The sequence below is a fragment of the Castanea sativa genome, chromosome 5 (assembly GCF_040712315.1).
Source record: "Castanea sativa cultivar Marrone di Chiusa Pesio chromosome 5, ASM4071231v1".
Classification (NCBI taxonomy): domain Eukaryota; kingdom Viridiplantae; phylum Streptophyta; class Magnoliopsida; order Fagales; family Fagaceae; genus Castanea; species Castanea sativa.
The window spans coordinates 8,881,451-8,900,575 of NC_134017.1; the positions used below are offsets into that span (position 1 = coordinate 8,881,451).

At 37.6% G+C, this 19,125-nt stretch overlaps 1 protein-coding gene across 1 annotated transcript; it reads left to right on the forward strand.

Moving 5' to 3' along the window:
- The first annotated feature begins 13,898 nt into the window (after window positions 1-13,898).
- LOC142634676 (uncharacterized) lies at window positions 13,899-15,716 on the forward strand. Its single transcript, XM_075808962.1, has 3 exons — window positions 13,899-13,922; window positions 14,404-14,766; window positions 14,877-15,716. The coding sequence occupies exons 1-3, from the start codon at window positions 13,899-13,901 to the stop codon at window positions 15,714-15,716; spliced, it is 1,227 nt and encodes a 408-aa protein (XP_075665077.1).
- Window positions 15,717-19,125: the final 3,409 nt, after the last annotated feature.

Below are 19,125 nucleotides of genomic sequence, written 5' to 3' on the forward strand. Positions count from 1 at the left end.
AAGGAATCATTCCTTCCAAGTATTTTAAGAAGTCCAAGGAGAGATTGACATCCGCAAGTGGCGGAAGAATGCAAATTGATTTCAATATCCCACAAGCTGAAGTTTGCCAAGGCGGCATATCCTTTATGACAAAATTTGTCTTTGTCAAAAACATGACAGATAGAGTCATCTTAGGAAATCCTTTCTTGTGTTTATTATACCCTTTTATCACAGACAATGAACGTATCACAACCCATCCTTTTGGCCAGTCTATCAAATTTGAGTTCATGAGAAGCCCTGAACCTTGGGAACTTAACTCCCTCCAAAAAGCTTCCATATCAAAAACTCTCAGTACTGTCTCCATCCAAACTCCTTCATCTTATAATCAAGTCTAGTACCTTGGTTCAACCAAAAAAATTGATGATTCTTTTAACCCCAATCAATTGTCATCATTCATCCATCATGAAAGTATTTGCATCTCTGCATCCATCAGTTTTAAAAGAAAAAGGTTTTTCAACAATTATTTGAAAATCTCAAATAACCCAAACCTTTCTTGGCAGGATAAAGAAAGAGCAATATTTAATACCACTAGTAAGTGGACAATGACTTCTTTAGCAGAGAAGAAGGGCAAGGGGAAAGCACCCGCAAGGGGCAATCCTCAAGACAAAAGACTACCAGCGGGACAGTCTCTTGTAATGCATGAAGGTGCCTCCTCTACCAGCCATAAAGAATTAACATCCCTTCAGGAACTTGTCACTCCAACAGTGACATATTCCAATGGTGATATGGCTATTGTTTTACAGGAAGTTTTATCCAGGGCTTTGCGATTCAATAATTGAACATACACAGACTTACCCTACTCCATTAAATGCCTCCTTGATAACCTTCACTTTGCCTACACTAGAAAAAACCAAGACCTTTTTCAAAAAACCCTCAAAGCATTAGAAATTCACCTAGTTAACCTTGAGGCTATGAATGAAGTCTTAACTAGTCAACTCTCTAGCAAAGAGGATATCCATTCAATGGATAAAATGACTATCATGGGCACTGATTAAACCAAGTTTAGTCCTAAGACTCGAACTACCCTGAGAAGTGCTACTGCCAACTTGCCTTCAGATTTATAAACTCGTATTTTGAGAAGCAAGGCTATGAATGAAAGTCCGAATCTTTGGTACGAGCATTTCAAAATGCTAGTCACAACCACTATTCCTAATCCAGATGATTCAGATGATATGGATAACATCCTAGTGCAAGCCGCATGGGATGAATACTTTGGAAGCAGCTCCAGAGTATATGAAAATAGACATCCCTTTCCGGGACTTTTGGTCAACTATGAAGATGGAACAGACGAAGATGAAAGAGATCCTGCTTGGCTCTCACAAATGTCTGAATCAGGTTTCATCAGACTTATCAAGCTAACAAGTCATGACCAAATCAGCCAACTACCCCAGACCATCCAAAATGCTGTTAAGCAGATAAACAGCCCTTTTGTTTCTATCAGATATTGGAGTACTTTACCAAAATGGGATAGAGAAAATTGGATGGAAGTTCATCCCTCAAAGCATCTCGTCCTCATCAATGGTTTTACTTATCAGGGCCCATGGTATAAAGGAGACACATACATTTCATACAAATACCCTAAGGCTCTAGCAGAGCGCTGGAGGAATTACTTCAACAACCAAATTATTGATATCAGCCAGGAGCTATGGAAAGATTACCATTTTATAGGCTCTACAGACAGGATCTATGTTTTTGGAAGACGACCATATGACTCTGCTATTAGGAATCTTAAAAAGCTTGGTCCTGATAGTCCCAGAGAGTTTCTTACAGGAAAAAAGCCTGTCCATGAACCACTTCTCTACTGTGGACTCTGCAACCACTATGCCAGATATCACGAGCACAATTGTGATAACGATTCCCCATGGGATCCTTATGATGGATATCCATCAGATGCTCCTGATACTGACTAAAGCATCCTGACCCAGCAACTCAGGATAAAGATCCCAGTCCGGTTACTATTCAAAATCAGCACCAGCCACTGATTTGAACAGTACCCGCATCATGAACAGTACCAGCACCCAGCAGATTCCCCGACAGGTTACTATTTCAACAATGACCAAATCCGGAAAAGCAAGGGGACAAAGCACTATTCATGAGCAGTAAAAGTTACTGTTCATCGACACAATCATTCAGAACTACTATTGCTTTCGGTGGAAACAGCTTTCACCTCAGTAAAAGCAATTTACTCTCCGCAATTTCAGCAGTCTTCAACCAGCATCCAAGGCTTCCTTCAGCCTATATAAGGAAGCCAAGACCCTAGTCTTGAGCAGGTCCAATTTTAGGAGCAACTTCAGCAACTCCAAAATTCCCTCCTCTTCCAGCCAAGAGTTTAATTTCTCAGCTTTGCCTCTTCTTTACAACCCTTAGCATTGTAATCAGATGGCTCTAGCATATTTTCATTTTTGTAATATCATGGCCTCAGCCGGCCTTTATCTGTATTTTCCGCACATGGCCACAACCGGCCTTAGCCTGTAACTTACCCCCCTTTTGGTATCAGAGACTTAGGTGTTCAGCTTCAGGGAGTTAGAACCAATTCCCAACTCACCACACCTTGCTACACAGCCAAACAGGATTCGATTGTCAATGAGGAAGACAATCGTGAACAATCCCCCCCATCCCCATCCGGAACTGATATGGAACAACCTCCAGATCAGCAAGAGGAATCTCTGAACATTTTGGTTCTAAACAGAGAATTTGTTCCTGACCTAAAAGAGTTAGGTAAGGAATTTAGTTCTAAGGAAAATAGGACTAAAAGAGAAGCTTACAAAGCCAATTATACTAGAGATCAAAAGGAAAAAGTATTTGAAGCCTAGACGACATTCATGAGGGAAATATCCCGTAATGTCCCCTTTTTCATATACTTCGAAAGGTATTTTGGCCAGTACAAGCAGTTTTGTGTCCTCACTAGAGCCTGGACCATGGATGGACCCAATGCAACTAAGGAAGTTGTTAGCCGTCCACCCCTTGATAAGTCTCTAACCAGCCACACCAGCCTCAGTTATCCTAAGGAGAAAACAGCCTTAGAAATAGTTACCCAGAAACTAGAAGAACTACCAAAGAAACCAGCCGTTCCTTCGCCAAGCTCAACAAGTCAGCTTAAGGTGTTAAAAATCCGTACAACCTCTAGCAGTTCCTCCTCTGACACAGAAGATGAACCTCTAGAAGCCAAGTGGAGACGTTTAAGAATGAAAAGGCTTGAAAACCGTGCTAACAAATACCATCGGCCAATTTCCAAAGCCTACAAGAAAGCCAAGAAGCTTAGGAAGAACATTCCACTGAAACCAGGAAAATGTTTCAAATGTGGCACGCGTGACCATCTCAAGAAACATTGTGAAGCCAAACCTTCTCTTGCTGATGACCTAGTAGTCGTGTCCCAGAAGCTTAGCCAACCCCTTCAACCCTTAGTACAGGAAACCAGTAAACCTGAACTTAGCAATCATCATCCCAAGAAGGAAGTTAAGATCAACGACCTTCAAAGAGAAACCAAGGAAACCAGGAGTGAAATCGGAACCTTAAAGCAAAATCTAAGAGCCCTCCAGAAACCTCAACCCTTGGAAAACACTTCTTATCAAAAAGATCCCTCAGATAATGAAGTTAATCAAACAGTTGACCCTACAGCTGATCTCATCTATAAACCCAGCAAAGAATTGTTCTTAGATGCTATCACTAGGATTAACTTTCATAAATGGCATTCCAAAGTCAGGATTGGCATTAACAAAGATTTTGAATTCGAGGTCTTAGCCTTAATTGATTCAGGTGCTGATCTCAACTGCATCCAAGAAGGAATCATTCCCTCCAAATACTTTAAAAAATCTAGGGAACGATTGACATCCGCAAGTGGCGGAAAAATGCAGATTGAATTCAAACTTCCTAAAGCCCATGTTTGCCAAGATAACATGTGTTTCAAAACCACATTTGTTCTTGTCAAAAATTTGACAGACCAGGTTATCTTAGGAAATCCTTTCCTTTGCATCCTTTACCCTTTCACAGTAGATAGTAAAGGAATCACTACCCAGCCCTTTGGCCAAACCATCAAGTTTAAGTTTATTAGTGGACCAATGCCTAGAAACATTAGCACCATCCAAGCTGACACCTTCTCCAAAACCTTAAACCTGATTAGTGCCAAGTCCATACATCTTAAGTACCTTCAGGAGGAAATTAGATACAAGAAAGTTGAGGACCAACTAACTTGTAAAACCCTCCAAGAAGAGGTCAGAAAGTTCGAGGAAAAACTTAAGCAGGAAGTCTGCTTTGATCTACCCACAGCTTTTTGGCATAGAAAGAGACACGAGGTAGCTCTCCCATATGTCAAAGATTTCAATGAAAAGGATATCCCTACCAAAGCTCGGCCTATCCAAATGAATCAGGAACTTATGGATACTTGCAAAGCAGAGATAGAGGACCTCCTTAAGAAAGGAATCATCAGAAAATCTAGATCACCATGGTCTTGTCCAGCCTTCTATGTACAAAAAAAATGTTGAGATAGAAAGAGGTGTCCCTAGGCTAGTTATCAACTACAAGCCCCTCAACAAAGTCTTAGAATGGGTAAGGTACCCAATTCTCAACAAAAAGGACTTAGTCAACAGGCTTAGCAAAGCAGTTGTTTTCAGCAAGTTTGATATGAAGAGTGGATTTTGGCAAATACAAATCAGAGAGCCTGATAGGTATAAAACAACCTTCACCACACCCTTTGGCCATTATGAATGGAATGTAATGCCCTTCGGCCTCAAAAATGCACCTTCTGAATTCCAGAATATCATGAATGAGATTTTTAATCTATTCTCCAGTCATGCCATTGTGTACATCGATGATGTACTCATTTTTTCAGAATCTTTGGAACAACATCAGAAGCACTTAAGAGCATTCCTCCATACCATCAAGTTCAATGGTCTTGTTGTTTCAGCCCCCAAAATTAAACTTTTCCAAACTAAAGTTCGTTTCTTAGGTTTTGATATCCACCATGGTGTTATCAAGCCCATAGATAGAGCTATCCAGTTTGCTGATAAGTTTCCTGATGAAATCTTAGATAAAACCCAGCTTCAGAGATTTCTAGGTTCTCTCAACTACATCTCAGATTTCTATCAAAATCTCAGACAGCAATGCAAACTTCTTTTTGATAGACTTCGTACCAATCCATCCCCCTGGACCCCAGCCCATACCATGGTTGTCCAGCATATCAAAAAATATGTCAAAACCCTTCCTTGTTTAGGGATTCCTGCTGACAATTCCTTCAAGATTGTCCAGACCGATGCCTCAAACATAGGTTATGGTGGCATCCTCCTCCAGCGTGTTGGTCCCAATTCTCCTAAACAGATAGTCTATTTCCATTCAGGAATATGGACTCCCACTCAGATTAACTATAGTACTATTAAGAAAGAAATACTATCAATAGTACTATGCATTTCAAAATTTCAAAGCGATCTTTTGAATCAAAAGTTTTTGGTTCGAATTGATTGTAAATCAGCAAAATATGTTTTAGAAAAAGATGTTGAAAACATTGCATCAAAACAGATTTTTGCACGATGGCAAGCCATCCTTTCAGTTTTTGACTTTGATTTAGAATTCATTGAAGGAAGCCAGAACAGCATCCCTGATTTCCTAACCTGTGAATTTTTGCAGAGTCATAGCCAAGATGTCCGGAAAGAAACCTGTACAACAGCCCCAGCCCCCAAAATTGCCTAAACAGCAAAACCTTGTTAGTACTAGCCAAGCACAAAACACAAGCAAGCTCGTACCAATCACTCCTAGCCAAATTGTCCCATTATCCCAAGCAAAAAGCCCTAGACAGGATAACCCTGCTTCTCCATCAAATATCGCCAATCGTTATTTGGTTTCAACAATCCCAAAACCAAATTATGAAAGGCCACCTTATGGTCAACCCAGTTATAGCTTAGCCTTAGCCTCTCCAGCACCAAGAGCAATCAACCCTTATCTTGTTGAAGAACCTTTTAGCCTAATCCAAAACCAAAAGCCTTCCTATCCAACCAGGAGAGGAAACTCTTCTTATGTTAAGAAATCTTTCCTCCAGCATATCTCTTACATTGAACCCCACCTGGTTCATATAACTGATCCTCTTGCCTTAGCTATGGAAGTTCTGCCACATGAATGGCATTTCTTACCAAAGCATTTAGAGAAAAATATCAAGTTTTATAAAAGTATCCTCAGTCAAGAAAAGTCAGTTCAAATAGAAAACATCTTCAACAGCAGGGACCCCTCAGTAGTCCTCTATCACAAGTTCATCATCACAGGATTTGTCAGTTGCCAAGATTGGGGACAACATCCTTCTGATTTAAGGATCCTCAAAAATTACAGATCCCCTTTAGGCTCAACATTTTATTATAGCTACTATGACTATATAGATGCCTTTGAAAAAGTTCTCTTCATCCAGAACCAAAATTTCAGCCACTCATGGTTCATGATGTTTAACAGAGAATTCATGGGTCAGCTCCCATCTTGGTTCCTAAAGTGGTGGGAGATGTTTGGATTAGTCCCTCAGATCTTTTCGGATCCTTTACAGGATGCTTTGAGGTACTTTGATTCAAGGTATAAGACTTCAAGCCACCGTTCCCAATTTCCAGTAATATTACTTTTTTCCCAAAGGTACAGAATCCACTGGATTAGCAAATGGGATTACAAGGTCAATACCAATCTCCTAGACAGAGAATTTTTGGTAAAATGGTGGGATGGTCTAAGGATTGAACAAATCATCAACCAAGTCTATAGGGATTATCCTCAGCCAATCCAGCAACCCATAGCTCACAGAACAAGGTCTCAATCTAGCCTAGATTCTGTTCAGATCGCCGAAAAATCTAGTAAAGAGTTAAAAGAATTAGCACAGCAGCTAATAGCACACTCACAGCAGTTAGATTCAGAGGAACAGGTTTCTCCCACTAATTTAGTGGCATCAGTTAATCACAATCCAATTGATCCCTTCCAGGATTCTCAAAATCCATACAGTGGATATAATTTGGATAGCGACTAGAAAGCATCCTGACCCAGCAAATTAGGATAAAAATCCCAGTCCGATTATTATTCAAAATCAGTACCAGCCACTGATTTGAACAGTACCCGAATCATCAACAGTACCAGCACCCAGCAGATTCCCCGACAGGTTACTATTTCAACAGTGACCAAATCTGGAAAAGCAAGGGGACAAAGCACTATTCATTGGAACAGTAAATATTACTGTTCACCAACACAATAATTCAGAATTACTATTGCTTTCGGAGGAAACAGCTTTCACCTCAGTAAAAGCAATTTACTCTCCGTAATTTTAGCAGTCTTCAGCCAACATCCAAGGCTCCATCCAGCCTATATAAGGAAGCCAAGACTCCAGTCTTCAGCAGGTCCAATTTTAGGAGCAACTTCAGCAACTCCAAAATTCCCTCCTCTTCCAGCCAAGAGTTTAATTTCTCAACTTTGCCTCCTCTTTACAATCCTTAACATTGTAATCAGATGGCTCTAGCATATTTTCATTTTTGTAATATCATGGCCTAAGCCGGCCTTTATCTGTATTTTCCGCACATGGCCACAACCGACCTTAGCCTGTAACTTACCCCCCTTTTGGTATCAGAGCCGGCATGAAGCTCGTCCGAGCCTCTCTGTCGTAGTAGGAACTCTCATTCCCTTACAGGGGTATGGTGAAGCTCTCCGCCTACTGGGCGTTGGCTGGTCCCTTTACGGGTTTATGCCCTCGTCGACTCTGATAGGTATCATTGTGTCCCCTCGTCGCCGACTGCTTCGTGTAAGACCTTCTGGTAGGTCATCGTACCTAGTTGGCAAGGGTCAGTCGGGGCCCTTTATATATATATATATATATTTGAGCTATGGGCTTGAATACCACTTACACCAAAATAATAATAATAATAATAATAATAATTAATTTTTTGATATGTTGATAATTATGAAGTTTATGTTGATCCAGTGATCCCAACATTTTGGGATAAGGACAAAATTTAATTTAAATTAATTTATATTTTCGCACTATATATGAATTTACTATGAAATTTCTTTTACATATTGGGCTGTATGAATTTACAATGGTGCATGGTAGTATATGACAATTCTTTAACATACAAGCAATTGAGGAAATTTTGTACGGAGTCCATTAGCGAAAGTTTCAATTATCATAGGAAAGTTTGTGGGCAATAAAATATAATTGTGTGCTATTGGAAATGAATAATTTTTATCTGGGTTAATTTGATTTATTTTATAATTTAGATTAAATATTATAAATCTAAAGATGTATCTTATATAACTTAAAATTTAAAATAATGTGAATCATGAACATTTTGTATAATATTAGATTTAAGAAATAAAAACTTAGGCTGCATTTGGCTCAATGTAATTGAATTTCCGAGTGTAAAATAATTTCAAGGGAAAATAATTTCCGGTGAGGAAAATGCTTTCAGGCTGTTTGGTTCCGCCATGGAAAATAGTGTAGAAAATGATTTCCAATGTTTGGCGGAAATAGTTTTACTATATTCATTTTCTCATGTTTGGTTTGTTCAAAAATCTCATGGAAAATATAAAATGAAAAGCAAAGAAACACCTGCATCCCTGTAACAACACAAAAATAAAGTACTCATCCACTTCAATATCAACAAAGAGCATCTGAATAGTTTCATAATATCAAAACGCACATAATATACTTTCACCATTGGCATTACACCTCCATGGTCTACAAAAATGATACCTACACTTGGTAGCTGAATAGTACACGTGCCCTGCATTCTTACACTGAACATACATAACTTGGGCAATTGTATTATCCTATGCATACAAAAGACTACATCCTACAGTCAAGATACGTAACTATTATCCCTTGGAGCATAATAGTCCACAAAATATATGTACCATCATCGTATGTCTAAGATTAGAAAAACATACATAACCTGCATACAAATAATACAATACTGTCACATATATATAATACAATCAGATCTCAATACTAGTACTACAACATATTACCAAATCCCTTAACTACCATCACAATCAGCACCAAACAGACAAGTCAGAGTCAAGTAAAAAAATAACTATCCATCCAAAGCTTCCTCAACTTAGCATTCTTGGCCAAAAATCCCCTAGTTGCCTTCTTATTTTCACACAGATGATCAAAGGCAGTTGCAAGCATATCTTCACTATACCCATCCGACGCCATAGCCATCACCTTAGAGTAAAGACTAGTGTAATCAACAGGCCCCCGGTTGACTTCTTTCAAAGCCATAGCAATTTCCTTAAGCTGATCAAATAAATCAGTCAGAACACTATCATCACTAGGAGGTGCACGGCCTCTTTTGCTGGACATTGAAACTGTGAACCCTGTGGTGGATGATTCGACCACTTTCTTCCCCTTCTCCCCCTTATCCACCACACCCTCCTTGCCATTGTCGGCCATAATCTTAGTGTCATCACCATTCTCTTGCTATGTGTCAAGATCAACGTATGACTTAGCAAAGCTGCCTATGGCCATATCTTTACCCACTACAATGGCCAACTCATCATACATCTCTATCCTCTTGTTCAAAAACTCGGCATGCTTATGATGCTCTTGTAAGAGAGAATAGCAAACACGTATAATATAATTCAATATTCACTTCAACAATCAGAATTGACTCATAAGATGCCATATTCACTCATAACGTGAATATTTACTAACATAACTCAGTACATATCGCAAGAGCATCAAAACAAGACTATATTAACAAAATGGCAAGACTTAGGTACAGTACTTAGGTGTTATTCCTTAGGTTCCCCTCTTAAGATTCTACTATGCGGATTTTTCCTCATGGGATGGAAGTATATTTTTTAGTTAAATAGTCACATGGCTCAATCTTAAGTGGGGAACCTAAGGAACAACACCAAAGTTTTTTCCTTAACAAAATATTGTTGGAAGCCATACCATAACTTCCTCCTGATAGGTCTTGGCATCGCATGTGATCATCTTAAGGTTGTCGTCCCATCCAAATCCACTCTTCTTTCGAAGAGTTTGGATGGTACTCCAAATAGTCCTCAACATACGCAACTGGATCTCCACAAATGAGGGGTAGCACTCTACCCTAAACTTAGCAGATATGGCATAGGCTACAATGGCAAAGGAGCTTGCCTTGAAAGTGTTTAAGGGCTTGTTTCCCTTCATAGACTTTTCGGCAAGTAGGGTAAGTATGGTGGTGAGCATTGGAGGTAACCACTTGAACTACATAGAGCCCACCATCTCCTTCAGTTTCGACATTGCTACATATAAAAATTGTATAGTGAGAGTAACATTTAATAATTATTGTGCATATGAATAACAAAACAAACACACATTAACATCAATGAATCTACAAATGTGCTCAACAAACAAAAAAACTATTGGAAATAACAATGTAATACTGAAAATAACAATTATCCTTACACCAGCACAAGTCTATAGTAAATACATTGTCCTTACACAACAGATAGTTATAATTCATATCAATGTCATTAATCATAGCAAAAAACATTACATATTACAGTTGTAGAACTCTGAATCACACATATTTATTAAATTACTACTCTCCACTCCTGGTATAATCAGGCCACATGGCTTCGCATATCTAATTTCTCTTAACATTCCACACTCTACTTTCTTCAATGGAGTCCTGACATGGTCGTGTTTCCGATTCTCCACCACTAGACTCTACTTGGTTCATTGCAGCTTCCATAATATGGTCAGTAGGATCAACCCTCATAATGTGATTATAATCACACAACATGCTAACACTACTTCCACTTGGGTTTCAAAAGACCACAATGGTTCTGCATCTAAGACTTGAAAATGTTTCTTCAATGCTCCAAACCCTCGCTCAATGGTTGTTCTTAAAGATGAGTGACAGAGGTTGAACAATTCATGTTCATTCTTAGGAAGACAATCACTAAACTTTGTCAAGTGATATCGAACACTTTGATAAGGTAACAAAATTCCATTTTTATTACCATACCCAGCATCACTAAGATAATATTTACCTACATATATTGCAAAATAAACCGAAATCATTATTATTTAGTAAAACGAAAAAAATTTATTAAAACTAAAACCCAAAAGGTGAAGTCATCCTATAATACCTTTGGGAATTGAAAATCCCCTTGGCCTAGCGAATGCATCATTTAACACACGCGAATCATGTGCGTTGCCTTCCCATCTAACCAATACATAAGTGAACTTCAAGTCAAAACTAATGGCAGCTAATACATTTTGAGTGGTTCCATCTTTGCGACCACAAAACCTTCCTTGTACTTCAGGTGGGACAAATGCTCGAACATGTGTACCATCTATTGCTCCAATACAATCCTAATTTTCGACAGATATAAAGGTGTAAAAAATATAGAAAATCTTCACAATTACAAAAGCACACACAAGTTCCAATATTTACCTTAAAATATGGGTAGAACCTTCTGCTATCCCTTATCTCTCGGGGTGTATTTTCGCTAGGCAGTCTTATTAGAGCTCTATATAATTTCAGAATCCCCATAAGGACAACATTAAAATATCTATGAACAGTCTCAATCAATCTATGGAACTGACTACCAATTACACGAAACCTCACATTATGACCAATTGTGTAAGAAAATTAGCATTTGCTCCTTAACGGACATGTTCACAGTCAGTCGACCGTATGTGCTCCCCCTGAGTGAGGATGTCACATAACTGGTGGAAAGCTATAGGATTCATCCTAATTTGGCTTACACAATGTTTCTCACTTCCATGCAGAACACTGTTTATGTAATGCTCTCTTTCGGCTACATGATTAACATAAGGTGCCCTACGAGCCGATTACGCCACAATTTCCTTAACAATGCAACCCCCACAAGGAGGATAAATGCAACTAAGGTAAGAATTGCTGCTTTGGTTTTTTTTTCTTCATCTAAAAAATAGCAAACACTGTGCTATAAGATGTACATAGACAACCATGCTATTTAGACATTACACAGTGTATACAATAACACAATGACAAAGCAGCAAGCACACCCTATCAACCAACACAACAACCTAATCTCTAACACAATTAGTATATACAACCATGCAATGTATTTTGTTAAACCATCCAGATTCACAAGAACAATGCTAAATTATGCACATCTATTTATACAAATAAATATATAAGTAAATATAAATATAAATATAAATATATATATGAATATCTATATATATATATATATATATATATATATATCAGATCTGGTACATGGATGGAGAGTGGTGGGTTCATCGGAGTGGGACAGATGGGGTGTGGTGGGTTTGAGGATGGGTGTGGTGGGATGCTCAAATCGGTGTGAGTAGCTACAGTGGGTAGATCCAGTTTAGGCATTGCTTGATCTGGTCTTGCTTGGTCGAAGTTGGGTATTGTGCAAGATGGAGGGGACGACGAAGAGGATGGGTTTGAACAAGATAGGTTTGAGCAAGAAAAGAAAGGAAGGAAGAGGAACATAGCACTCACCGTTGCGTGGAGGGGACGAGGACAGCGATCTGACCGACGAGGATGTGCTTAGGTTGTCTTTAGGTGGAGTGCCTGAGGCTGTGCTTGAGCTCTCTCTCACTCCAGCTGTGTAGTCCAGAAATAAAGTGAAGGTAAAATAATTATGTAAAAGATTTTACGGGTCAACTGGGGGTATTTTACAATCAAGGGAAAATGAAATTTAGTTTGACCTTATTTGCATGTACCCCCAAACACGCATGATGGTGTGAAATAATTTCCCAAATGCACCCTTAATCGTAAAATGAAATGCCTTCATTTAGAGTGAAACGTGCTGTGCACAATCAGTGGAGGTTGAATGACTTTTAAATTTGATCGGATTATTTGCCTACATATATTATAGGAGAGACTTGATGGATTGCTTACTTACCTCCCAAGTTCCCATGACATTCAGTCTCATTTTAGAGAGTGACAAGTTGATAGCCATTTTCCAATTTCACTTTCAGATTTTACTTTATTGACTGCCTCAAATTAAACCTAGCCATGTAACAAGAAAAACTCTCCTAAATATATGTGATTGAATGTCATCTGAACCAGATTAACAAATAAAGAATCCATCAAGTCTTTCCCATGTTAAGGGCAAAGAAACCATGTAAAATATTATCAATCTTAAAACTCGTGGTCCAACCTCCGCTAGTTGTCAACACCACTAGGTTTATAATCCACAACTTCATTAACCCAGATGTCATTAACCCTAGAAAAAAGAAAAGAAATTCCTTGCGGTATGAGTATTAGCAATGGATTACAATATTGGTCTATAAACTTAAACAAAGTTTTCTTCCAAACTAGTTTGAAGGAATCTCCTTAATTCATTTCATAACGACTGATAAAACAATTTAAACAATCACATAATTAATTAGAATGTAAAATATTTATTAAAATAGACCATATATATAACTAAAAGTACAAGTGTATTTTTTTGTTGATTGACCCATACACATGGATAAAAGAATTTTCCTTTAAACTAATATGGAGCAGTTAAAATTTTTAGCTATTTATAAGCTTCCATTTTGGAATCATACACACCACATAGCCCCCACATTTCCTTCACTCCTATTTGGAGCTGTTAAATTTTTTTCCCTACTTATATGCTTGCATTTTGGATCATACACAACACATAGACCCACAAAGAAAATGGAAATAAGGCACGTAGAAGATGATATAATACAACTCTATAATGCATCAATAAATGGGGGTGTAAAACCACATTGTATACTTTAATCCGTAAATAAAATAATATCTGAAAATAAAATAATATCTGAAAATGAAATTGGAAAATGGCCTTTAAAAGAATTTTCCTTTGTTCCTTTTTCTAACATCAGTTCATCACTTGTCAACCTCTCACTCTCTAAAATATGGGATTAAATGTCATGGGAATTTGGGAAGCAAGTAAACAATCCATCAAGTCTCTCCTATATATTTAAGCCGTTAGAAAATTGTGAATCTAATTAGTACTTAACAATAATTCTAACCAATGATAATGCATTAATAAGAGTTCCTAACCACGAATATTCTTAAGTCATGATAGAAATATGCGGGAGAATTCATCTTCACTATAAGACCATGAGAAGAAGAGTTGAGGTTGAGAAGGGGTTAATTATTGAGTCATTCTACAAGTACAAAATCCTTGTGGAGTGATGGGGGAGTAAGGGTCAGGATTCAAGTTTTCTGGAGTGAGTTTCACACACATATACATTTTGATTAGGTTAGAGTAAAATTTTTATCCTAGATTAAAATATTAAATTTTCTGCTAAGTTAGTACTAATAAAGTCTTCCTATTTTTAAAATTTGACACATGTGAGTATTTCCTATTTGTTTCTTTTAACCCTTTTTTATTTTATTGAGGCTTGAAATTAATACTATTTATTAGTTTAATATATTACGTTGTTTACGTTGTTATGAGGGCCACATTGAGATTGTCCAACTATTGTTACGTGCAAACAACAATGCATGCTTAATTCGTGATCAAGATGAGAGAATTCCTCTCCACTATGCAGTCATGAGGGGACGAATTGATGTTGTGAGGGAGTTGATCACTGCGCAGCCTGACTCATCTCAAATTGTGCTTGATGGGGGTGAGACTGTTTTGCACATATGTGTTAAATACAACCAAATAGAGGCTCTTAAATTGCTGGTGGAATCTTTGAGTGACGAAGGGGATTTTCTCAATTCCAAAGACCATGATGGTGGCAATACTATCTTGCATTTAGCTGTGATGCTAAAGCAAACAAAGGTAGGGTTTTTTTTTTTTTTTTTTTTTTTTTTTTTTTTTGCATCTACTCATATGTAATTTCTAAAAAAAAAAAAAATTGCTCAAAACTATAATGCTATAAGTTTTTGCAGATAGTTAAATACTTGCTTTCAGTGTCTAAAGTGAAAGATGGAGCGTATTCATTGAACCAGATGGGTTTTACAGCCTTAGAAGTCTTAGATCACTGTCCAGAAGACTTGAAAAATGTCACCATTCGAAACATTTTATTAGATGCTGGGATTGAAAGAGCAAGGAACCAAACTAATCTTCAACCACCATTAACAGTAGTTGTTGATCACCATGAACCAGTGCAGTCAAGCAAGAAGTGGTGGACGAAATGGTTAGAATACTTGAGCTACCGAGGTGATTGGTTAGAAGAGATGCGTGGTACATTAATGTTGGTAGCTACTGTTATCACAACTATCACGTTTCAACCTATAGTTAATCCCCCAGGTGGAGTTTCGCAAACAAATAAAACCTTAAGTGTTGAGAGTTATGGAAACAGATATAGTATTATTACATGTCCAGCCGGAACCTCGGTCTTAGCCTGTAATGCTGATCAGTACTTCAGGTACTCAATTTTCTTGATTTCCAATACTATCTCTTTCACTGCATCGTTGTGTGTCACCTTTTTGCTTATTAGTGGATTTCCTCTCAGGAATAAGCTTTGTATGGGGGTCTTGACACTTCTCATGTGTACCACTCTCACGTTCCTAGCCTTGGCCTATATAATTGCATTCTGCCTGCTTTTACCAGATCGACCTTATTTTTATGATACTTATAGAACTGAGCCAATGTTCATCCTAATAATGTGGGTTCTGTTACGTTTGATGGCTGTGGTTGGTATCGTTCTTCTGATTCACACAATTCGCTTTCTCGCCTGGCTGGTAGCGAAGATACGAAAGTTCACCTTATACATGCAAAAACGCTAATAATTAAGTTGGACAATCAGAATTGGAACAATTCGAATCTAAGATCTGAAGCTGCAATTTCTATTACTAGTTGAAATTTAATCGTCTTTTGGATTGTAAGTGACGTGGCAAGTTATATAGTGTTCAACTTGCTATCAGTAACAGATTGGTATCACAATGTATTGACTACTTTCCAAATCCTGTCGGTCTTTTCGGTTTTTTTTTTTTTTTCCTTCTTGTTGGAATGAAAGTTCAAACTATGATCACATGTATTTGGTTGTACTTTTTAAAGATTATATGTAACAGTGTAGAGTTATTGGTTTGTAAAATTTCTCATTTAACAAAGGTTGGTGATGGAGAGTGCAAGGGATTCAATCACTTTAGATTGGACCTGTAAGAGTATTTAAATCAACCTCAACGCCATTTTACCCAAATTTTGTCTAAAAAGCTATTTTAAGGAACTTATTTGTAGATACTTCTATATCAGACTCAATATTTATTTATCTATTTTATTAAAATATTATTTTCTTTCTCCTCACACTCCTCCATCCTTAATTCTCCTAAACCAGCCACTATCACACTCCTCCACACTAAAATCACCATCGCCTACCCCAGTCACCATGACACTCCTTTGTACTAAAAAACCAATCATTGCCGCTCAACAAACACACAGAAAAATTGTTATTGGACTAGAAAAATCGTTATTTAAAAATTCTATGTTTTTAATAAAAACTAGAAATGATGTATGGGATTTGGCCGGACTAGAAGGGATTTTCATATTGTTATTGGATCCTCTACATATTCTTTCCATTTTGTACGACGTTTGCAGTCAAATTCCCTCATAAATATTGAGATTATCAAATTTAAATATGGTAATGATTTTGATCCTAAGCTCTAATTCAAATTTTAAGCTATTCTACCAATTTATAGACCAATTGTGTACATGATTAGCAAATTACCAATAGTAGGCATAGACAAACAGCAAAATCAGCACAATCACAGCAAATTAAATACACAATACCAATTTCAGCATGGTTCAAACTCAGACTCAAGACGATGTTCACTGGGAAGTGGGAAGCTCCAGTTTCCCCTAGGTAGGACCTACGTCTCCAAATGCAAAATAAAAAATATCTTTTGTTTTTAAAAATAGAGAAGGCTTCTATGAAATAGACACTACAAAAAAATCGTCCTGTCCCAGCGTTTTTTTCCCAGCGCTTTTAAAAACCGCTGTAATAGATAAGCCTGTACCAACGTTTTTTGAAAGCGCTGGTATAGGAAACCCTATTACGGCAGCTCAATACCGGCGTTTTAAAAATCGCTGCAATAGGAGGTCTATAGCGGCGATTTTCAAAAACGCTGGTACAGGATGCCTTATTGCGCTGGAATAGGGTTATTGATTTCCCTTTTGGGAAAAGACCTATCCCGGCGCTTTTAAAAGCGCTGGAATAGAGTACACCTATTCCAGCGCTTCAAAAAGCGCTGGGATAGGTCTTTTCCCAAAAGGGAATGAAGAGACCTATCCCAGCGCTTCAAAAAGCGCTGGAATAGGTGAACCCTATCCCAGCGCTTTTAAAAGCGCTGGGATAGGCCTCTTTCCATAAGGGCATGGAGAGACCTATCCCAGCGCTTCAAAAAGCGCTGGAATAGGTGAACCCTATCCCAGCGCTTTTAAAAGCGCTGGGATAGGCCTCTTTCCATAAGGGCATGGAGCGACCTATCCCGGCGCTTTTAAAAGCGTTGGAATAGGGTCTACCTATTCTAGCGCTTCGAAAAGCGCCGGGATAGGTCTCCCCATTCCCTTATGGAAAGAAGCCTATCCCGGCGCTTTTTGAAGCGCTGGAATAGGTGTACCCTATTCCAGCGCTCCAAAAGCGCTGGGATAGGTCACCTATAGTGTATTTTTTTAGTTAATCAATTATATGGGTCTTAATGGATAAACCCACTAATGCCCACTAAAATCCATCTAAAATTTAAATAAATAACGTAAAATCTAAATTTCTAGAAAATTAACAAAATAGCTCTGAAACTAAAAAAAAAAAAAGACCAAAATACTCCCGAAACCTAAAAATTACAAAAATACACCTAAAACCCAAAAAATGACCAAAATGCTCCTAAAGTCCAAAGAATGACCAAAATACCCTCGTAACCTAAAAATGACCAAAATACCCCCAAAATACCAACAAAAAAAAAATGATTGAAATACCCCTAAAACCGATAAAATGACCAAAATACCCCCAAAACCTAAAAATTACCACAGTACCCCTGACATCCAAAAAATGACCAAAATACCCCCAAAACCTAAAAATGACCAAAATACCCCTGAAATCCATAAAATGACCAAAATACCCCCTGGAACCTAAAAAATGACCAAAATACCCTCGAAACCTAAAAAATAGCGAAAATAACCCGAAGCCTAAAAAGTGATCAAAATAACCTTGAAACCTAAAAATGACCAGAATACCCCCTGAAGCCTAAAAATTGAGGAAAATAGTCCTGAAACCTAAAAATGACCAAATTACCCCCCTAAAACTATAAAATGACCAAAATACCCCCTAAACCTAAAAAATGACTAGAATACCGCAAAAACCTAAAAAATGATCAAAATACCCTCAAACCTATAAAGTGACGAAAATACCCCTAAACCTTTGAAATGACCCAAATAAACCCAAAACCTCAAAAATGGCTACAAACAACTTGTAACCTCTAAAATTACCAAAAATACCGTGAAACCCCTAAAACGACCAAAATACCTCTAAACCTATAAAACAACCAAAATACCCCTCAAAATATCTAAAATGACCAACATACCACTAATCCTATAAGATGAACAAAATACACCCAAAGCCTCCAAAATTACCAAAATAGGGGTTTAGGAGGTATTTTGGTCATTTTGTTATGTTTAGGGAGTATTTTGGTCATTTCTCAGTTTTAGGGGGGATTTTGGAAATTTTTTAGGTTTAGGGTGTATTTTTATCGACTTACAGGTTTAAGGGGCATTTTTGTCATTTTATAGGTTTCGGGGTATTTTGGTCATTTTTTAGGTTTTAAGGATATTTTGGTCATTTTAAGGTTTAGGGGTTATTTTGGTCATAAGTAGGTTTTAGGGGTATTTTGGTCATTTTTTAAGTTTCAGGTGGTATTTTAATTAATTTTTTGGTTTCAAAGGTATTTTGGACATTTTTTTTTTTATTTTGGGGGTATTTTGGTCATTTTTAGGTTTCGGTGGTATTTTGGTCATTTTTTAGGTTTTAGGGGTTTTAGTCATTTTCTATATTTCGAAAGTATTCTTGTAATTTATAGGTTTCAGGAGTGTTTTGGTCATTTTAGTGGTTTCGGGGGTATTTTGGTCATTGTTAGGTTTTAGGGGTATTTTGGTCATTTTGTTTTGTTTTAGGGGTATTTTGGCCATTTTATGGGTTTTAGGGGTATT